This window comes from Danio rerio, chromosome 4 (genome assembly GCF_049306965.1).
Source record: "Danio rerio strain Tuebingen ecotype United States chromosome 4, GRCz12tu, whole genome shotgun sequence".
In the NCBI taxonomy this organism is placed as follows: domain Eukaryota; kingdom Metazoa; phylum Chordata; class Actinopteri; order Cypriniformes; family Danionidae; genus Danio; species Danio rerio.
Genome location: NC_133179.1, coordinates 74,949,178 through 74,971,491, shown reverse-complemented (window position 1 = coordinate 74,971,491; position 22,314 = coordinate 74,949,178). Strand labels below are relative to the sequence as shown.

The following is a 22,314-nucleotide window of genomic DNA, read 5'->3' as shown; positions in this document are numbered from 1 at the left end:
ATTAATTTTACTTGTTTATTATTCTACATGATGTCATTCATTGTTATGGTTAATATGTTTGTATTGTTAAAAAACGTGAATCATTGAAGATGGATCTTTAGGTCCAACTATGTACCAGGGTTTAATCACACTAATTCCAAAAACCTGACTTAAAACTGATCATTTACGCCTGTTCACTTTACTCAAAATTACATTATTACACACATATTTTAGTAATCACCCCAAAAATAATTCATAATTTAATTACACATACAATAGTATAAACACAGTTCAAATAAAATACAGCAGCAGTATACGTTTTCTTATTTTTCTGTCTTTTATTAATTAAACACAACAAAAGATAGTTTTAAAAACAATTAAAAATATGTTACAAATGGGGCAACACCTTACAAAAACAGTACATGAATAATGATGTGTTAATATGTAAATTAACCATTATCATGAACTAATGATGAGTTAATCCTTGTGCTAATCATGAACTTTAACCACATGTGAGATGAGCCAGCCCGATCTCACGAGAAAACGTAAGTATTTTACGTTTTGGCAGTTTAGTGGATAATTCGTGTGAGTTCAGTCATACGAAATTGTACGATTTTAAAAAGGAGGCGTGGCACCTAACCCCACCCCTAAACCCAACCATCATTGGGGGATGAGCAAATCGTACTAAAATCTACAAATTAGATCGTACGAATTTGTACGAATTACCCACTAAATGAAAAATTTACGAATTGCCATGAGATTGTGTTGGATGAGCTCATATGTGAATAACGGCTATCTTAATATCTTGTTAGCACATGATTGATTATTAATGAGTTTATGCTCAATTTAACCATCATGAACTCATGACATGTTAATGTGTAATTATATCATGACTTTACTTGGAGGGGCTCATCATCGTTAACCCATTCTTAACTGTTCATGAACTCCTCATGCACACCCGTCTAGTGACAATAGAAAAGTGCTCTGTTAATGTCAGCATGAACAGTTTAAACACAGGAGTTCATGATGAGTTAGGGTTAAGTTAATGGTGATGTGCCCCTCCAAGTAAAGTCATGACTAGGGCCAGACGGAATCTGCTGACATTTTTTGCTATCACTGCGCAGAATTTGGTTGATTATTTTGGGAGTATCATAACTAAAACCTTAATATAATAACTAAAAAGTAACCTTTTTAACTTTTATTCAATGCAAATCCAATTAGATTCACTTGATTTAGTAAAAAAACAAGTCTCTCATATAATATCTCTACTGAAAGACAGAAAATATTACTGTACACACTGTATTGTAAATAAATCAGATGAACATCATTATTCATGTACTGTTATTGTAAAGTGTTGTCAAATCTGTTTATATCTGAATAATGAATACAAATCATTAAGATCGCAGATCTGGCCACTCTTTATTTGTATTGAGAGTACTGTAGAGGAGCTCCTGCAGGAGGGTGTTGAATTAAAGGGTTGCTGGCCACAGGAACCTGCGGGAAAAAGCTTTATTTATTGTACTGGTACCATTTTTACCCATTTAAACCATGGTTCAAGCTTTTCTTACCTCCGAGGTGTAAGTGATCTGTGGATACACAGCTTGTGAAACAGTTGGCGCCTGTGGAAGAAATCACACACGCTGCTTTATCCCTTCTTACTATTGCATGATTTTAAGACGAAGTGTGGATTCTGCAGTCCGTACTTCATCGGACCCAAAAAGAGAGGTGGGTTATTCCCAGTGGTGTAAAGTAACACATTACAAATACTCAAATTACTGTAATTGAGTAGTTTTTCTCAGCAATTGCACTTAAGTAAGTAGTTTTTTTACAAAACAACCTTAAGAAGGGACGCTTTATAAATGCAGCAAAACATTGGGAAGCATAGTGTTGTGTTCACACCAGACGTGGAAGAAGCGCCAAGCGTGAGTGATTTACATGTCAAGTCAATGCAAAGGCGAGAATAGATACCCTGCGGCGTGATGGCGCGAATTAAGCCCCAGTTATGCTTCTACTTCAAGTGCACGTGTATGCTACGGTGCGGCCTACGCGTGGACACATAGCCCTCGCCATGGTTGTTGCTGTTGCTGACGCGCACCTTTCAAAAAATTTAACTACACATCGCAACGACGCATAGCGCAAGTTTTGTGATTGATCGGCTTTGTAGCGCTGATCGCCCGATGGAGCGATTGTTTACAAGTGTGGAGTCCTGTGAAGGAGCTCCGGATGGAAAGTTTTGTTTTGTGTTTACCTCATGGTTAAAGCTGTTGCACGTCCGCCGGTTCCTGCCTCAAAACGAGCGCGTTTAAGCCACTTGTAGATTAAGGAAGGGTTCAGAACAAACAAAGCACCAGCGAAGAAACTCGACACAGAGGAACACTAACACCTCACTGCCAACTAGCATTTCGGAAGTGTTACTGCAGAACAACAGAAGTATTAAGGCACAGCTACACGCGTTGTATGCGCCGTGGGTCACGCCGATCACTTGACGCAGAAGTCTAAACCAGGCTTTACGCGAATGGTGCGATACGCGTGAATGGCGCGGCACAAGTTGAGCGTTTTGCGCTTTTGACACACTTAAAGCCTGGCTTATATTTTTGCGTCAAGTGACCAGTGTAACCCACGGCGCATGCAACGCGTGTAGCTGTGCATTTATACTTCTGCTGCTGTCTCTGTTGGTCTGCATTAACACTTCCGAAACGCTAGTTGGCAGTGAGGTGTAAATGTTCCTCTGTGTCGAGTTTCTTCGCTGGTGTTTTGTTTGTTCTGAACGCTTCTTGAATGTGAAAGTGGCTCAAACTCGCTCATTTTGAGGCAGGAACCGGCGGACGTGCAACAACTTTAACCATGAGGTAAACACAAAACAAAAATTTCCATCCGGAGCTCCTTCACGGGATTCCACACTTGTAAACAATCGCTCCATTGGGCTCGCCCAGACTCGTCAGCGCCACCAAGCCAACCAATCACAGAGCTTGCGATATACGTCGGTGCGACGTGAGAGATGCACGTCAGTGACGCCGACAGCTACGGCAAAGGGCTATGCGTCAACGCGTAGGCTGCGCGAACCACTCCAGTTCGAAAATCTGAACTTCAATCATTCTCGACGCATTAACCAATCAGGAGCTTTCTCTACGTGGGTGTGATTATGACGTAGCACCTGTTGTTAGTGTCTTTCACAGTGTAATACTCACTACTCTTAAGTAGTTTTTAAAGTGCTACTTTTTACACATACTTTCACTCTACTTGCACCAAATTTTTGGGCAAGTAATTGTACTTTTACTTGAGTACCTGAGTTTTTTCAGTGCTCTTTCCACCACTGGTGGCCAATGCTGAATCTACACAGGATGCAGAAATGGCAGATTTGTGGCAGAATGTTTAACACAACAATTTCCGAATAATGTTGTGTTTTTGTTTCGTTTTCTTCACTTCAATTTTTGAAATGGTACAATCTGTTTAAATCATCTATTCCATTTTGAATCATGTTGAAAGTGCAGTTGTTCAGACTGCGATTCAGCCTGTGATATAGCAAATAAACATTTTGCTCAGGTAAGATTCTTCTAGTAAAGAAAATGTGAAAAAAATCTGAAATCTGTACCTTAGCTATAAATTAGAGTAGCTTTATCCTTTACGCTTTAATATTACGGGTGTGACGAGATATAGTGTGACGACATCTCGCGAGATTAAATCGAAATGAAACACCCTTAATATAACTCTCTCCCATCAGTCCTTACTTTATACTCGCATCCAGGAGCGCAAAGTTTGTCAAGTGTTGCTAAACGAAATTGAAACCAAAAAAAAGAAAAACCATAAAGAATGAAATATCAAAAATGACATTATATTGTTATGTTCCATTTGAGTAAAGGAGTTTTGAAATTGTACAGGGGGAAACAGTGAGTACAGTTAATAGCTAAATATTTCACAGCGTTTGCATGTCCTTTACTGCATAGAATTGATTAAAATAGATGTTTAAAACCATTTAGCTGATTTTCAAAACCACCTTTTGGTTGAATAAAATATTATTTTCCATTGTTATTGTTCTTAAAAATTGTGTAATAATCTCATCTTGTTCTTGTGAAACCATGGGTCTCGTCACACTCTTACTAAATATATCAGCTGATGTCTTGCTCACCTGAGTATTACAGCAGCTGTCTGCATTACAGGCAAAACCAGACAGGCAGATGGAGATGACTAGCTCAAGGATGGCAAACAGCAGCAACACAACACTGATTCCTGCGAAGAGAGCCTGAGAGAACATTCAACATGAGCATAAAGGATAACAACAACAAGAAGTCCAAAATCTGCAGTCCTTCATTTTCCTTCAACTTAGTCCCTTATTTTATCAGGGGGTTGCCAAAACGGAATGAACCACAAACTATTCCATCTTATGTTTTACACAGCGGATGCCCTTCCAGCCGCAACCCAGTACTGGGAAACACCCATACACTCTCTCATTCACTATGGCCAATATGTTTCATCAATTCCCCTATAGCGCATGTGTTTGGACTGTGGGGGGAACCAGAGCACCCAGAAGAAACCTACGCCAACACTGGGAGAGCAAGCAAACTCCACACAGAAATGCCAACTGGTCCAGCTGGGACTCGAACCAGCAACCTTCTTGCTAAAGTGATGTTTAAAGGTGCTATAAAATTAAAATCTGTATATACCTAGGCATAGCTTAATAATAAGAGTTGAGTACATGAAACATCCTCAAACATCTCATTCTCATGAAAATCCTATGAGTAGTATGACCAAGATGAGTATCTAATCTCTTCGCAGTGTAGGGAATATCAGAACACAAACCAAGAGACTCCTAACAAGCAGATTTATTTATTGAGAAGTGCTGGTTGTTCTGCGGTCAAATAGCCCTCTTCAAGAAGTCTACGAGAGGCTCATTTGAGCAGTGTCGTCCTGTGCAATTTATAGGTGGAGACTAAGAAAACTAGCATGACAAGTTTAGTTGAAAGTATTGTTTAGGGTCCATAGATCCCGATGTAAGCTGCCCTGGCCCTGAACGGCTTTAAATATATCAAATATTACACTGTAAAAAATGTGTAATTCTGGGGTAAAAAATCTGCAGCTGGGGTAAAATAACAGCCGCTAAATTACAGACATTCACTGTAAAATAATGGCCGGGTAAATTAATGGACATTAAATTACAGACATTTACTGTGAAATAATGGCCGCTAAATTAATGGGCATTAAATTACAGAAATTTACTGTAAAATAACAGCCGCTAAATGACAGAAATTTACTGTAAAATAACAGTCGCTAAATGACAGAAATTTACTGTAAAATAACGGACCTTAAATTACAGAAATTTACTGTAAAATAACATCTGCTAATTTACAAAAATTTACTGTAAAATAACATCTGCTAATTTACAAAAATTTACTGTAAAATAACGATTATTAAATTACAAAAATTTACTGTAAATTAACAGCCGCTAACTTACAGAAATTCACTGCAAAATAATGGCCGCTAAATTAATGGACAATAAATTACAGAAATTTACTGTAAGATGATAGCTGCTAAATTATAGAAATTAACTGTAAAATAATGGACATTAAATTACAGAAATTTACTGTAAAATAACGAACATTAAATTACAGACATTTACTGTAAAATAACAGCCGCTAAATCACAGAAATTCACTGCAAAATAATGGCCGCTAAATTAATGGACATTAAATTACAGAAATTTACTGTAAAATAATGGCCGCTAAATTACAGAAATTTACTGTAAAATAACAGCTGCTAAAAATTACAAAAATGTACTGTAAAATAACGGACATTAAATTAGAGAAATTTACTGTTGAATAACAGCTGCTAAATTACAAAAATTTACTGTAAAATAACAGCCGCTAAATTACTAAAATTTACTGTGAAAAGGACATTAAATTACAAAAATTTACTGTAAAATGACAGACATTAAATTACAGAACTTTACTCTAAAATAACAAACTTTAAATTACAGAAATTTACTGTAAAATCACAGACATTAAATTACGGAAATTTACTGTAAAATAACAAACTTTAAATTACAGAAATTTACTGTAAAATAACCTCTGTTGAATTACAGAAATTTACTGTACAATATCAAACACTAAATTACAGAAATTTTATGTAAAATAATAGACAAAAAATTACAGAAATTATCGTAAAATAACGGCCATTAGATTACAGAAATTTACCGCAGTATAACGGACGTTAAAATACAGAAATTTAATGCAAAATACCGGCCATTAAGTTACAGAAATTTACAGTACAATAACGGACATTAAATTACAGAAATTTAATGCAAAATACCGGCCATTAAATAACAGAAATTTACAGTAGAATAACGGACGTTAAATTACAGAAATTTAATGCAAAATACCGGCCATTAAATAACAGAAATTTACTGTAGAATAACGAACGTTAAATTAAGGAAATTTATTGCAAAATACCGGCCATTAAATAACAGAAATTTACTGTAGAATAACTGATGTTAAATTACAGAAATTTATTGCAAAATACCGGCCATTAAATAACAGAAATTTACCGTGGAAAAACGGACGTTAAATTACAGAAATTTACTGCAAAATACCGGCCATTAAATCACAGAAATTTAAATGTAAGTAAATTTTTGTAATTTAGTGGCTGTTATTTTACAGTAAATTCCTGTAATTTACTGTCCATTATTTTACAGTAAATTTCTGTAATTTAATTTGATTAATTAATTGAATATATATTTTTTACAGTGTACTTTTAATTTTAAAATATATAATTATTAATTTTATATTCTCATAACGGCTTGTCATCACAATGTAAAATTAGGGAAAGTTGGATTTTATCCAGCACCACCCAAAGAGGCATGAGGTCTGTTTAACTGTCTTCCGTTAGTGTAATGTGAATACTGTGAAATTTGATGTATATGTTTGTAATGAGAGAACAAACACATGTGAACTGCTTGATGTATGTGTAAGTGTCCTGTCGCCATGCTCTTACTGTGATTTTCCTGGAATAAAAGGACAACAGTAATCTTCGAAAGCCTGTCTGTTTGTTTCTTTTAGTTGATTTAGAAAAGAGTGTGCTTTCTATGTTTCTAGGTAACTACTATATCAGTGTTCTTTGTACTGGAGTGCATGACATCAGGTGCTTTTTCCATACGGAGTTGACTTTTTTCAACTACAGGCACACAGCGCTCCATCAAAATCATGAGGCGCAGACAACATAAACTTTTAGTTTTTTCTCACAGTTTGGTGTGACTGGGGCCTTAGAGTGCTGAGATAGCCAACATGAGTCATGAATAAATGATAGTAAAACATGTAATGATTCATCCTTGAGAAAAGTTGTGTGTGTTTGTGTGCACATGTGAATAATTTCGAGCTGTAAGTTTGGGAATTTAAAAAGCAGTCGATCAAAATATACTTGTCTTTTTCATTCTAGAGCCGTTTTCTTTGTTTCTAAATGGACCTGTAAAACTATTACTTGAGATTTCTTGTGCTTACCTTCTGTGGAGATAGCAGAGAACAATTTTAACATGGTATTTAAAAACACATTCTGTGACATTAAATGAGCAGTTATATTTTTTGTCACACTTTATTTTGATGGTCTAATTTAATTAAAATTGCATGTACATTCTCATTAAATTAGAGTAGACTGTGGGCTAGGGTTAGTGTAAGTTGACACGTGCTCGCTAAGGATACTTGAAGGAGCAGTATCAACAGATATTAAGCCGACAGTCTACTAATACTCAAATGGACCATCAAAATAAAGTGTTACCATATCTTTAAAACACTTACTAGATGCAGAAGAGTGCATATTTAGGCTTGCTTTTTTACAGTGATCTTGTTGTATTAAATAAAAAGTTAATATAAAAATTATATCAGAATAAAAGTTGGTGACATACCCTATATTGTCTCTCAATGTTATCTGTAGAACTATCATAATGCCAGGTGCAGTATCGGCAGTTTGGTCCATTAACCAAATCAAGTGAAAGAAAAATAATGGCGATGCCTGCAGCTATAGCACTGAAAACATTCATTCCAAGTGAACCGTTCATCTACAGTAGAGGCACAAAAAAACAGAAAAAAGGTGTTAACATGCCATGCGAAAGTACAAGAATATATTGAACAAATTTTTAAAACTGAATACATTCTCCACAGAAATGTTGCGTTCACTGACAAAACATTTGCATATGCTCACGAATGTGGCAAGTTTAGACAAACACTTTGTTTACTTCAGTTCATCCACTGGTTTAAATGTTGAAGGAACGCACAATGAATGTACAGGCCACACACATGACGTTGAAAGTAACGCACACCGGACACACTAATATGCTATTTAAAGGGGTGGTACACTGTGGTATCATATTTGAAACTTTAGTTGATGTATAATGTAGCTGTGAACATAAACAACATCTAAGATGCTTAAAGTTCAATGCAAAGGGAGACACTGGCTTTTACGGAGTTAGCTTAGCGACACCTACAGTGAAAGTTTAGGAATTATAAAAACAATCTGCGAATTACAGCACATTGTTAGCTGACCAATCAGAGCCTATTGAGGGCGGGTCTTCAGAGGAAGTCATTTTCATGTTAGCTGAGCAGCTGTATATACCCAAAGAAAAAATAACGTAATTTGTGAGACCAATCGAGGATTAAAACATGATCTCTCTGAACAGAAATTGAAAACATGGAGCAATCGCTGGCTTTTTAATCATCTTGTTTAATCCCGCCCCTTTTCCCCAGTGCCGTACAACAGAATTTCGCAAGCTCAAACTCTATTGTGAGTGCAGCTTCACTCCAATCCCACGAGTCTTGGCCACGCCCCCCCCCTTGTGACACTGGTTAACCAATGAGATTGGTACTTTAGTTCACATGCATCAAGCTGCTGAAATTGCAGTAAAACACCACTTGGTGGTGCTCAAGCACAAATAGTTCTGTCCGAGCACACAGGAATTGCGTACTAATTAGGTAAAGTCTAGACCAAATATGCGGCCAGCCCGGAAGTATGATATGCACATCAATATAACAGTTTTTTTTAAGGAACTGTATAACAATATTAATTTTTTTTATGGATTTCCACCTTTATTTGATAGGACAGTCAAGAATTGACAGGAAAGCATGGGGAACAGAGATAGGGGAAGGATCAGCATAGGACCACAAGGTGGAATCGAACTCGGGTCGTCGCGAGGACCGGAGTGTATGTGTCGACACACTAACCACTACACTACTGGCGCTGACAATATTAAATATTTTTATAGTACTGTGACGGTTGGGTTTAGGGATGGGGTGGGGTTAGACGTTAATTTAATAACTAATATTTTCTGTCTTTTAGTAGAGATATTATATGAGAGACTTGCTTTGTTTACCAAATGAAGTGAATCTTATTGGATTTGCATTTTAAACATTAAAGTTTAAAATATATATTTTTTTATTTGACATATTAAGGTTTTAGTTATGATACTGCCTAAATAATTCAGCAGATTTTGACCAAAATTCTCTGCAGAAATAGCAAAGTCCGCAGATTCCGTCTGGCCCTACTTACAACTTTATCCAATAACAAACGTTTTGTGCAGGTGTGTGCTGTAGGGGAGAAGGTTAAACAGAGGAGGAAAAAGCTCATGTGACATATACACCAGGAAGCGTGTGAGGGTGAATTCTTCTGCTCAACAATCGAGTGCTAGAAACATCGTGCATTTATGCACAAATCCTTACAGACCAAGTTTTACAAGCAACCAGTGCTTAGACAAATTAAAAGAACAAGTGTTGTGTACATACCAAACATAAAGCGGCTGGTGAATTAATTTGGTTTTCCGCAGCAACGGCGAGCGACCCTGCAATAATGTACTGAGAACAGAGAGAAGAGCAAAACTTAAAGCTTATGTTGGAAAATAAACATTGTACTCAACCAGAATGAGCATTTTACTGCCACATGAACCTCATTTGCATTCTTCATAGTCACACACTAGATCTATCAAACACAGAATAAAGTGAGCTGGTGGGTTTAATCACAGCAGCTGCAGATCACAGTTTATACCAGGGGTGTCCACACTCGGTCCTGGAGGGCAGGTGTCCTGCAAAGTTTAGTTCCAAAACTACTTCAACACACTTACCTGTAGGTTTCAAACAAGCCTGAAGGACTCAATTAGTTTGATCAGGTGTGTTTAATTAGGGTTGGAACTAAATTGTGCAGAGCTGCGGCCCTCCAGGAACTGAGTTTGACACCTTTGCATTAGAGGGTACAGCAAACTGAGGGGATATAAACACACACAAACTAAATGGGATAACTGACAAGAACATTGCTGTAGCACATGAGAACCAATCAAAAACTATAACCACTAGCACCGGCGCCTAGACTGCAGCTCTGCACAGGAAGTTAGGCCAGAGGAGAGATGGTCATGTCCAATGGTCGTGCCCTGGTTTTTCTCGAGTTTTTTTCCCCTTCGCTTTGGTCAATTGGTGAAGTTTGTTCCTCACCACATTCTGATTTCAGAACTGTGGAGCTGCGTATGGATGGATGTGCTCTTCAGTGTTTGGACTTTCAGCAGTGAAGATTAAACCACTCTGAACTGAACTAAACAGAACTTCAACTCTGAAATCTGGCCTGACACTGTTTCAGTTCACTACAGTTTTCTATGTGAAGCTGCTTTGACACAATCTACATTGTAAAATCCTGGGGAAAAGTAGCAGACACTGAGATGCATGCGGTCATTTTGACCACTATGGTAATTAATTACTCATAGCTGTTTTCTGTTGTGTGAAACGCCGAAGGAAACCAGCATTGAATGGGAATGTAATAACGTAATGAGAAGCTAGAGTGCATGGTCCTTAGCCTCCTCTGTAGAGCAACTGACTCCCATGCGGAAGGTCACAGGTATGATACCAGCTTGGAGTGGGTTGGGTGGCGTAGGACAGGTGGGGTTTTATATGTATTATAAGATGTAGAACGGAAACATGAACATGTACACATTTTTACATATTATTGTCTTAATGATATAAAAGTAAATAATTGGATTACTGATGTCTGTGTAAACAATGATGTGATGTAGATGTCGCAGGCTAAGATGAGAGCGTAGCTCCAGTTGGAGCAGTCACTGCTGCGGTAGTGGTGCAAAGTGGATGTATCAGTGGAGGATTACAGTTGAAGTCAGAATCTTAATGTTTGGCCGGTCAATTGCATGGTATGGAAACCTTATATACCTGTTAGACATGCGGGTGATCCCGACTCATACAGCTGCGATTGCATGGCTTAAAGATACTTTGTGGTGAGCAATTTAGCATAACTGCCTCTAGGAGTCGCCAATGGAAATCAAACAAACACACACAAGAAATGTGAAGTTGGCGTGGGACAATGCCCGTTCATTTCATCGTTAGTAAATCCTAACGTGAGCGTGAAATCTGGCGTACGCAAAGTTTTAGCAGCGTTGATACATGAGGCCCCTGCCCAATGAGTGATGTGGATTTTATCAGACTGCATTTGTTTTGTTTTTTTGTACTGGTTCAGGCCAAAGCTATCAGTGTGGTGTGAAAAGGACCCAAAGACAGCAGAAAATGCTACAATGTATCATTTGTTGCCCTTGATCCGGTCCAAATGAACCGAACCACAGATGTGAAAGCCCTCATTCTAGCTTAAAGGATAGTTTAACCCCAAAAAATAAAATTCTGTTATTAATTACTCATCTCTTTTGCACTTTCAGAATATAAATTAGCATATTTTTGAACAAGAGTTTCAAAGTCTATAAAAGGAACAACAACGTTGTCAAAGCAGTTCATGTGTCTTCAGTGGTTGAGCATCACATCTTATTTATTATCTCCTTTCAGTGGCTGTAAATGTGACAGTAAGATGTATTCTGGTTGATTACCCACTGTAGCTTGTGTTATCTAAGGCAAAATGCTGAACTGTATGATTGTTTCTTACTATGGCAGACGCCCAGAAAGGAACGCCAGTAAAGACAAAAGCAGAGTCTGCATACACTGTAGACGCAATTCCCAACAGGAGAGACAACAGACCGATCATTATCTGGACAGTCTGAGAGGAATAAGAGAGAACAGTGTTAGTTTTTTTGGGTAAGGTGAAGCAGTGTAAGACGTACAGTGAATAAACTATTATCATACTATAAAGATACCCCAAAACTATTGAGCAATTCTCGATCCATCATGTTAAATATTTTTCAGTATTCCAGTTTTGTTCATGGTTTGCTTCTTTCAGAATAGACTGTGTAAACCAGGGGTGTCCACACTCGGTTCTGAAGGGCTGGTGTCCTGCAAAGTTTAGTTCCAACTCCAATCAGACACACCTGGGCTAGCTAATCAAGCTCTCTCTCTAGGCTTTCAAGAAACATCCATGCAGGTGTGTTGAGGCAAGTTTAAGCTCAAATCTGCAGGACACCGGTTTGGACACCCCTGGTCTAAACATTACATGTTATTTGATCAGCAAGTCAATAAGAATACAATATAACAGAAACCATAAAAACAATGTATGCTTTGTGTTAACGTGTGCTATACTGACATTTAAAACAACTGTCTGGGTTTAAAAGAAAACTCTCACCCCAAGAGCTTTTGGATGGCCTTTCAGAAAGGCCTGAACTCCGTGAGGAGACAAAACTCTTGCTACGTGCTGCATGTGAACAGGCACAGAAGAACTGGTACCAGTCACAGGCGGTGCTGTTGGTGTCCGTGGTGGAAGCTGGATGGCATATGATGAAGAACTCATAGCTTCGACAGTCGACATTTCAGTTTCAGAGATAGAAATGAACCTGTACAAAATCATATTGGATTAAATCATCTACTGCAGGCATGCCCAAACTCGGTCCTGGAGGGCCGGTGTCCTGCAAAGTTAAGTTCCAACCCCAATCAGACACACCTGGGCTAGCTAATCAAGCTCTTGCTAGACTGTCTAGAAACATCCTTGCAGGTGTGTTGAGGCAAGTTGGAGCTAAAATCTGCAGGACACGGGCCCTCCAGGACACCGCTGATCTAAAGGATATCATTATAAAACATACTTTTTACATTAAAAATAGTTTGTTTAATAAACCAATACACGCTTGACATCTTCATAACTCTGAATACTAGTTTATTTCCGAGGATAAGCACTTACTAGAGACTGTTAGCTTTTGTTTCACGATTCATTCGCAAATTACTAGTTGTATTGCATTCATAAAAACTACATGCTATAAAAGGTGGAAACCACTCTCATAGCTGAGAAGTGTTGGTCCCAAGACATCATTGTAGAATGGCAGATCCTGATTAGATGACTGCATTAATAATCATTAAATGGTTCAATGTGTATCTAAGAGAGTTGTTGTGCTAGCTAGTGCAGGTCACGGTCTTGCATCCTCGTGTTCTCATGTAACGTCATCAGCTCCCTAAGTTCAGTTCCAATACTCAAGACCGCAAGAACAGAGGACGCGTGAAATTTCCCGGATGTGTTCTTGATATCTAGGACGCACTGATGCAGACTTGAGCACTGATCTCGCTCTAGAAGTCCCAGAAGTCATTGCGACTGGAGGTGGGAAGCGCCTTCCTGTCAGCATCAGGAAGAACGCTGCATCTCATTTCTCACAGGAAGCGTTCTCTATTCTCTTGATCTCCCGAGTTCGTTCTTCGGAGGTCACCTGGCAAGACCGGTCTCCACAAGAACGCAAGTTTGTTCTCTGCGTTCTTGGAATTGAGAATCAGCCCTCGTGTCAATACCGCGAGCCTTCACTGCAGGCTTTTCTACTTGAAGCACTTACCTTTGTATTATTATTTGCAACAACAGGGGGCGACGAAACAGTGGTGGAAAGTCAGCAAGTGGACTTGCCTAATAAATTAATTTAATAATATTTAAAATGAATAGATTGTGGATTTATTTTTGAGACACTCTTAAATTGTTTGCTTTAAGTATGATTGCGTAAATAAATTAAGTAAATTTTATAGATCCAATCTAACTGTGTGCTTAAAGGGTCAATTTTTGAGCTGTCGACAGTCGTGTATGTGTCCCACGCTGCTAAAAACACTATTAGGACACATATATCTCACTAAAAAGTGAAAATTGGTTATTTTTGCGTTATTTCAGGAAGCTACGTCACGGTGATGAGACCCTTGTATAAACTCCAGCGTGGAGATTGGATTTCTGTACTGGCCTGCACATCATAACATCATAATTCATGAGAAAGACTTCGAACAAATCAGCGCGCTCTATTGTGAATGTAATATAGCTTCGAAGACTACCTGTTACAGTGTTCAGATGGCAGAGAGACGCCACGTCGTGTTGCCAACTATAATTAAAACAAGTGGAAGAAGAGGAATTATTCGGAGACCTGGGTCGTCAGTGTTGTGTTTATAAATGTGCTGCAACAAAGGTTTCCATTTTCCAGAGATGAGGGTACCACTCGCGACATGCTAACAAGCGACAGAAATACGTTTGTAAGGAACATTTTTTACACGAGAGCTTTTCGCATCTGGAAATGGTGAAATCCAGATTTGCCACTCGTCTTCTTTTAATAAAGACGCAGCTCCAGTTGGTGTTGATGGTCCTGTCTCTACAGATTTGGTCAGTGTGTGATCGTTGTTCTTTGTTTACGTTTAGCCAGAGGCAAAGTTAGTTGATACGGTCAGCAGTACTCTTTAAGTGTTTAAAGACAGACGTTAGTCAAAATGATTGAGTTACTCAGTTTACAGTACGTTAATATCATGTGTAAACATGTAAACATCTCAATCATGTAAGATTTACGCCGCATTTTGTGACAGGATAGTCTATACACACACGGGTGTTTGACGTTATTGTCTGCACCCACCGAGTCTCTGCATCTGCCGAGAAATGCAGAGGTTTTGCAGAGCAGTTTCTCGCGTCCATTATCTGGTTTGTCACGGGGGCATGCATGAAATGCCCCCGAATTGCTCCCGAAGTTGTCAACTTAAGAATGAAACACCTGCAGTACATTACATACGATCAAATTAAAATATAATTTAATTTTAAAAAGCTTTGGACAACCTGTGCACAAAATACACGCATCAGTTTTTCTCAAAGCTTCAAAAGAACGCTACGGACTTCACATCAGGCCACTGAATTTAAATTTCTCCAGCATACGATGGTGCAAAAATACTCCTGCTGCTTGTTCAAACTAATTATTTATAACAGGATAAATCAACACAATTATTTAGATTTGTTTGGCATAATTTCATTGTTTTATGTTCAGTCAACTTGTATTTGTAAAAACAATTAAGTTAACTTAATCGATGTGGACAACATGAAGCAACTGCGTGGAAACCCAGCAAATTTTTACAGTGAATGATGTTCGCAAATCATCCAAAATTTAAATTTACTGCTGACTGTGGTGACTTATTATGGTTTCATTTGTATCCCACTTTATGTTGAATCAATTTAGTTATAGTATATCCAATACAATCTTGCGTCAATTTGTGACTTTGATTTAGTAGCTAATTCGTATTAATTTGTACGATATTATTTATACAATTTAGTACGATTACGCAATGACGCTTGGGTTTAGGGGTGGGGATAGCTATCACGTCTTCTTTTAATAAATCGGATACTGATATCGTACGAATTAGCCAATAAATACTTACGTTTTCTCGTGAGATCAGGCTGGTATATCAGCACCTTAAATGCCTTAAATTTTCTTTACAGCACGCGATAAATCATTCTTATTTCATGTGAAAGCCCTACTTCGTTATTATTGTTGCTATATTTGTTAAATGTCTGTTTTATTACAATACAAGACAATAAAGTATTTGTAAAAACAGAAATGATATACTAGCGGGGTACAGAAATACAACTTGCAACGCATCTCACTCTAATGCTGTACGACATCTACACGGATTTCTTTTCTCTTCGCTGTGATGACAGCACATAATTTCTGACTAGATATTCTTCAAGACACTAGTGTTCAGCTTAAAGTGACATTTAAAGGCTTGATTAGGGTAAAGTTAGGGTAAATAGACAAGTCATTATATATTGAACATTTGTTCTGGAGATTATCAAATAACAATATTGCTTAAGGGGGCTAATAATATTGACTTTAAAATAGTTTAAAAACATATACAGCTGCTTTTATTGTAGCTAAAATAAAACAAATAAGTTTTAAATCAGAAGAAAAAATATTATAGGAAATACTGTGAAAAATTCCATCCTGTTAATATATGTCTGTCAATCTACAAACACTGCGCTCAAGTCGATTAGACAAAACTACTCTCATAAATCAACTGCACAAATGTGGACACCATCCATGAAAGGGTTAAAAATCCATCATAAATCTTTATTACTAATAAAGGAAACGCATTCATAATTATTACTATAGAAAATACGGACATAAATCAAAGCATCAGATGTACTTTTAAAGTATATAATGTATATTGTTTTACCAGAAACAGAATCTTGTCCTCACCTGGGCTTGGAAGATTATCTGTAGTTCAGTATAGTTCAGCTCTGTCTTCTGATATAACGTTCCACCAGTGCAGTGTTTCTAGTGTAACTGCAGATTCTGTCTTACAGAAGGGAACAGAAAGCAGGAGGAGCTTGCTCTCTTGCAGGAGTTTAAATGTAATATTTGGCTTTGTTTTCTATGCAATACTCCTGAAAATACCACTTATTGATAAACATACAGCTGAAGTCAGAATTATTCGCCCCCTTTTTATTTTTTTCCCCAATTTCTGTTTAATGGAAAGCAGATTTCTTCAACACATTTTTAATCATAATAGTGTTAATAACTCATCTCTAATAACTGATTTATTTTCTCTTTGCCATGATGACAGTAAATAATATTTGACTAGATATTCTTCAAGACACTTCTATAGAGCTTAAAGTGACATTTAAAGGCTTAACTAGGTTAATTAGGTTAACTAGGCAGGTTAGGGTAATTAGGCAAGTTATTGTATAACGATGGTTTGTTCTGTAGACTGTAAAAAAAACATATAGTTTAAAGGGGCTAATAATTTTGTACCTTAAAAATGGTGTTTAAAAAATTTAAAACTGCTTTTATTCTAGCCGAAATAAAACAAATAAGACTTTCACCAGAAGAAAAAATATTATCAGACATGGTGTGAAAAATTCCTTAATCTGTTGAACATCATTTGGGAAATATTAAAAAAAGAATTCAAAGGGGGGTGAATTACTTCAACTGTACATGGGGGCTCGAGGGTTGGGGGAAAGGAAACCGTCCCCCCAGCGCTTGTGAGCCACTGGTGGAGTGCACCGAACCTGCGAGCTAGAGAGCACAGTGTCTCAGACTGGCAGATTTCGGGCTGTCACATCCGGGGAAGTGGAATCTATGGCTCTTTCATAGATGTTTTCATGGCAGTAAAAAGTGCCGTTGGAAATGGGGCCCCGCCCTCAAGCGGGGAAAGAGCAAGTTCCCTCTTCTCCAGATGGCCTGTCCCAGGGACGCTTCGCGGCCCGTTGCCAGACTTAGCGGCGTTCTGGGCAGGGGGCTGCCTGCTTCTGAGGTGCTCGATGTGCCCGCTTTGCCAAAGGCGTGTGCGGGGGCGGTGCAGCTCTCGTAGGCGGGCGCCTTCGGCGAGGAGCAGATATGGATGGTACAGCGGGCAGAGCGGGCTTACGGCCCCGCCGAAGGTGACATTACCCATCAAATCGCTCTCTCACCGCCTCGTATTCCTGGGTGAATTCACAGACGGTGTCATCGAACAGGCCAGCTTGGGATATGGGGGAGTCAAGAAAGCGGACTTTGTCAACTTTGCGCATATCAGCCAAGTTTTAATCAGGGGTGGCGCTCCTGGACCACTAATGTGAACATCGTCCTCCCCAACGCACACGCAGCGGACTTAGTAGTCCGAAGAGCTTAGTCGGCTGTGGTGCGAAGCTCGTAAGCCTGGGTTGGACCCACCCTCGTGCAGCTCGGCCAGCGCCTGCGCTTGGTAGCGCTGGTAGGTGGCTATCGCATGCAAGGCGGAAGCAGGCTGGCCCGCAGCCTTGTAAGCTCTAGCTCCGAGGGAGGCAGATAACTTACAGGCTTTGGATGGGAGACGAGGCGGACCCCGCCAAGAAGAGGCGCCACGCGGATTGACCGCCATCGCGCACTTAACCTGAGGAATCGCCACATACCCTCTGGCTGTTCCACCGTCAAGAGTGGTGAGGATGGAGGGACACGCAGCACGAGCAGAAAAAAAGTGCCCTTCAAGACCGCGTGAGCCTACTGTGCACCTCCGGGAAGAAGGGGACGCCTCTCTAGTCGGTCCGGCCGCGGAGCTGGGGGATAAACCATCTCCAACCCACGGCCGAAGCAGCCCGGAAAAGCACGGCTAACATGTCCGTTTCAGGATCCGACAAGCGGCTTGTGAACCGAATCCTCCCATTCGTGGATTTCTAAGTTCAAATCCACTAATAGCATTGGAGTTCCCTACCCGAAGGGGAAACAAGAATTTCCCCAGAAGAAAAAATATAGGAAATACTGTGAAAGTTTTGTTAATCTGTTAAACATCATTTGGGAACAATAAAAAAAAAGATTTTAATGTTCAACCAACAAAATAATCTAATTAAAATAAAAATTAAAATAAAATAAACAAAATAAACATAAACAACATAAATCAATTAAAAATAATAATAATTTAAAATAAATTTTGTAAATAAAAATCAACAAAATAAACTGAATTAAATAAAATTAATCAAGTAAAAAATTAAACTAAATAACTAGATAGAAATAAACAAAATAAATTAATTTAATAAAATTTATTAAAATAATAAAATCAAGAAAATAAAATTAATTACTTAAAAAAAAATTGTGATTAGATTCAATGTAGATCTCGGTGTCTGCTTTCTGATGCTAAAAGACAAAATGTGTGAAAATGTATGTGCATGTCACTAGTTCTCGTAATCAGATGCTGTTTAAGTTATGTAGAACTGATATCTGAAGGAAAGATCTTGGCTGGAACCCACAGAGGGTGTGATATCCTGCATCGTCCTGTGGTTTCTGTCACTTAAAGTGTCTTATGTTTTTATCACATATTATCAATGATATTGATAAGTATTTCAAAATAAAATACCAAAAACCTAATTTTAAGAAACTACAAAATACAGCAGCCACATGATGTGCACTGTGTTTATGTATTTTATTCAAATTTTCTTTACAAACTTTTCATCAGTTGGCCTGATTGTTCAGTAAATTTAAGTTTAAGTGCAATTTAAAGACTTAGTTAGGTTTATAAGATAAGTTTGGGTAGTCATTATGTAATAATGTTTTTTTTCTGTAGTAAATTGAGAAAAAAAATCATAAGGGGGCTAGTAATCTAATGACTTTGAATTTATTCCACCCAAAATGAAGAGGCAGTAATTTCCCCAGAAGAAAAGATATTATAGGAAATACTGTGAAATTTTTGTTAATCTGTTAAACATTTGGGAACTATTTGAAAAAAGATTTAGATTTTCAATAAACAAAATAATCATTTTTTATTAAATAAACAAAATTATAAAATTTTAATAAAATAAACACATTAAAATAAGCAAAATAAATCAATTAAAATAAAAAAATGTAAAAAAAATACAATAAAATAAATTAAAATAAACAAAATAAACAGATAAAATAAATTGAATTAAATAAAAAAATATACAATTAAATAAGTAACTAAAAAATAAAGTACATAAATAAATTTAAATAAACTGATTAATAGATTGAAATAAACATAATACGTTTAAAATAATAAAAATAAATTCATAACATAAATTAAAATAAATTAAAATAAACAAATAAAAAACACTGAATTAAATTAAAAACATACAATTAAATAAGTAAATAAAAAATAAATAAATAAATAAACTAAATAAATAAATAAAATAACCTGAATAATAGATTGAAATAAACATAGTAAATACATTTCACAAAAATAAAAATAAATCCATAACATAAATTACAATGAATTAAAATAAACAAAATAAAATAAATTGAAATAAATTAAAAATATACAATTAAATAAGTAAATAAAAAATAAATAAATAAACTAAATAAATGAATTAAATAAACTGAATAATATATTGAAATAAACAAATAAAATACATTGAATTAAATTTAAAATATACAATTAAATAAGTAAATAAAATAACCTAAATAAATAAATTAAAATAAACTAAATAATAGATTGAAATACACATAATTAATACGTTTAATCAATATAAGAAAAATTAAAATAAATTCATAAAAAAAATTACTTTGAAAAAACTTTCAAAAAGCGGGAAAAAAATTGTGTGAGATTTAATGTAGATCTTTTAATGATGTTAAAAGACAAAATGTGTGAAAACGTATGTGCACGTCACTAGTTCTCGTAATCAGATGCTGTTTAAGTTATGTAGAACTGATATCTGAAGGAAAGATCTTGGCTGGAGCCCACAGAGGGTGTGATATCCTGCATCGTCCTGTGGTTTCTGTTATTTAAAGTGTGGCCTCTAAAGCTGTGCCCACTTCTTCTAAGAACTGCTAGTGAAATCGCAACACAATTCGATGTCAATACTTCCTTAGTTAGACTTTGAGGACTGCAATTTTTTCCAGAGTCTCCTTTGGCCCATGTGATTTGAAGTCAGATTTTGAGCTGAATACTGATTTGTGCCACTCTTTTTTGAATCCTGTCAAATTTTTGTCTTAATCATGTAGCGTCTGTCGTGCTGTGTACAACGCAGTGACGATTAAACTCTATTTTTTTTCTGCAAATCGGATGGTTTTCTGACATGTCAGAAATGTTGCTCAGCCTAGTTGAATCAGAGGTGGAACACACTTGCGGGTTCACGGGGGTGCACTGGTGCAATATTAATGGATATATTCCAGAATGCACGGAAACAATTACAAGTGAATGGTATTCTGTTCAGATCTGATTAGGAAACAATTATAATTTGTTGTGGTTTTAAATTTCTTCCTTTCCACCAAACCTTCACTCTCCATCCCATTGAGTGTTGTAAATACATCATATACTGGTTTGCCAACCACCATTAAACAATACAGAAGAAGAAGCGAGTGTTATGTGTTGATTTCATGCGCAGTTGCAATTCAGGAAGAACCCAGCTGCAACCCAGTACTGGAAAACACCCATACACGTTCATACACTACACCCAATTTAGTTTGGACTGTCGGAGAAACCGGAGCACTCGGAGAAAACTCATGCCAACACAGAAATTCCAATTGGCACAGCCAGGACTCGAACCAGCAACCTTCTTGCTGTGAGGCCACAGTGCTAACCACCGAGCCATCGTGCCGCTCTACTCTTCCAGATGTGACATTTATAAACTGCAAATGACTTTGAAACTGTGTCTTTGTCCAGCCCTCCAGGTATTGAGTTTGACACCACTGCCCTAGTGGATATATATCGATGTATACCACAGTATACCCTAGTGCAGGGGACACCAACCCTGTTCCTGGAGAGCCACCTTCCTGAGTTCAGCTCCAAGCCTGATCAAACACACCTGAACCAATTAATTAGGACCTGAAGCAGCACTTGATAACTACAGGCAGGTGTGTTTGTATAGGGTTGCAACTGAAATCTGCAGGAAGGTCGATCTCCAGGAACAGGGATATTGGGCACCTCAGTCCTAGTGCGTATACCACAACAGAAAATCTCAATGTCTCAATAACTGATCATGTGCCCTTGACAATCAATTACAGCTTGATAGTGTAATAGAGTCTGTTTTGCACCGCGCTTCCTCTGCAAATGAAGTCATTTAAGATCGCCATCTGTGGCTGCTTGCATGTCCTTCAGTAATTTAACTTAAGGGTGTCTCTGAGGGGGAAAATCCCTGAGGTAAAGGATTTGATTAGGATCGTTGCAACAAACTTATAATCCGTCACCCTTACCTTAGTGAATTTTTTCTAAGCGTTTCACTGTAGTTTCTGGCGCCGCCATGGCCGGAGCAAGCAGAACTGCCGCTCTAGGCAGAGGACGATCACGCCGCCCTCAACCCCAATGTGAAAACAAAAGTGACAGGTTATGAAAATGAAGTGAGGTGTCATGGACCTCTATTCTGCCGCCCTATGCTCGGATATAACTGAGGACGCGCAGTTGCTGAGGGAGGGAGGGAGGTGTCGCGGACGCCGCCCTCTCTATTCTGCCGCCCTAGGCACGGAAATAACTGTGGACATGCAGGTGTCGCGGACCTCTCTTCTGCCGTCCCAAGCGCGGATATAACTGGGTACACGCAGGTGCTGATGGAGGTGTTGCTGCCCTCTCTATTCTGTCGCCTATGCGCGAATATATCTGAGGACGCAGTGGTGAGGGAGGTGTCGCGGACATAACTGAGGACGCGGGTGGTAAGGGGGGTGTTGCGGACGCCGCCCTCTCCATACTGTCGCCCTAGGCGGCCGCCTAGGTCACCTCTATGGACCCGCCGGCCCTGGGCGCCGCAGTTGCTATAGTTATGTAAACAG

General features: G+C 38.0%; 1 protein-coding gene across 3 annotated transcripts; it reads right to left on the bottom strand.

Moving 5' to 3' along the window:
- Positions 1-160: 160 nt before the first annotated feature.
- LOC103911004 (membrane-spanning 4-domains subfamily A member 8-like) lies at positions 161-17,533 on the bottom strand. 3 transcript variants are annotated; one of them, XM_073948963.1, is made up of 9 exons: positions 16,345-16,409; positions 14,171-14,217; positions 12,507-12,714; positions 11,877-11,987; positions 9,737-9,805; positions 7,867-8,019; positions 4,106-4,219; positions 1,548-1,598; positions 166-1,473 (listed from the first exon to the last, which is right to left on the bottom strand). In XM_073948963.1, exons 3-9 carry the CDS (start codon positions 12,687-12,689, stop codon positions 1,399-1,401), a joined length of 756 nt encoding a protein of 251 aa, XP_073805064.1. In that variant the 5' UTR covers positions 12,690-12,714; positions 14,171-14,217; positions 16,345-16,409; the 3' UTR covers positions 166-1,398. The 3 variants fall into 3 exon arrangements, 2 of the variants coding, with proteins under 2 accessions (XP_073805065.1, XP_073805064.1); XR_012402647.1 differs by lacking the exon at positions 14,171-14,217 and having other exon boundaries at positions 323-887; positions 1,064-1,473; positions 16,345-16,429; XM_073948964.1 differs by lacking the exon at positions 14,171-14,217 and having other exon boundaries at positions 161-1,473; positions 16,345-17,533.
- Between the last annotated feature and the right edge of the window lie 4,781 nt (positions 17,534-22,314).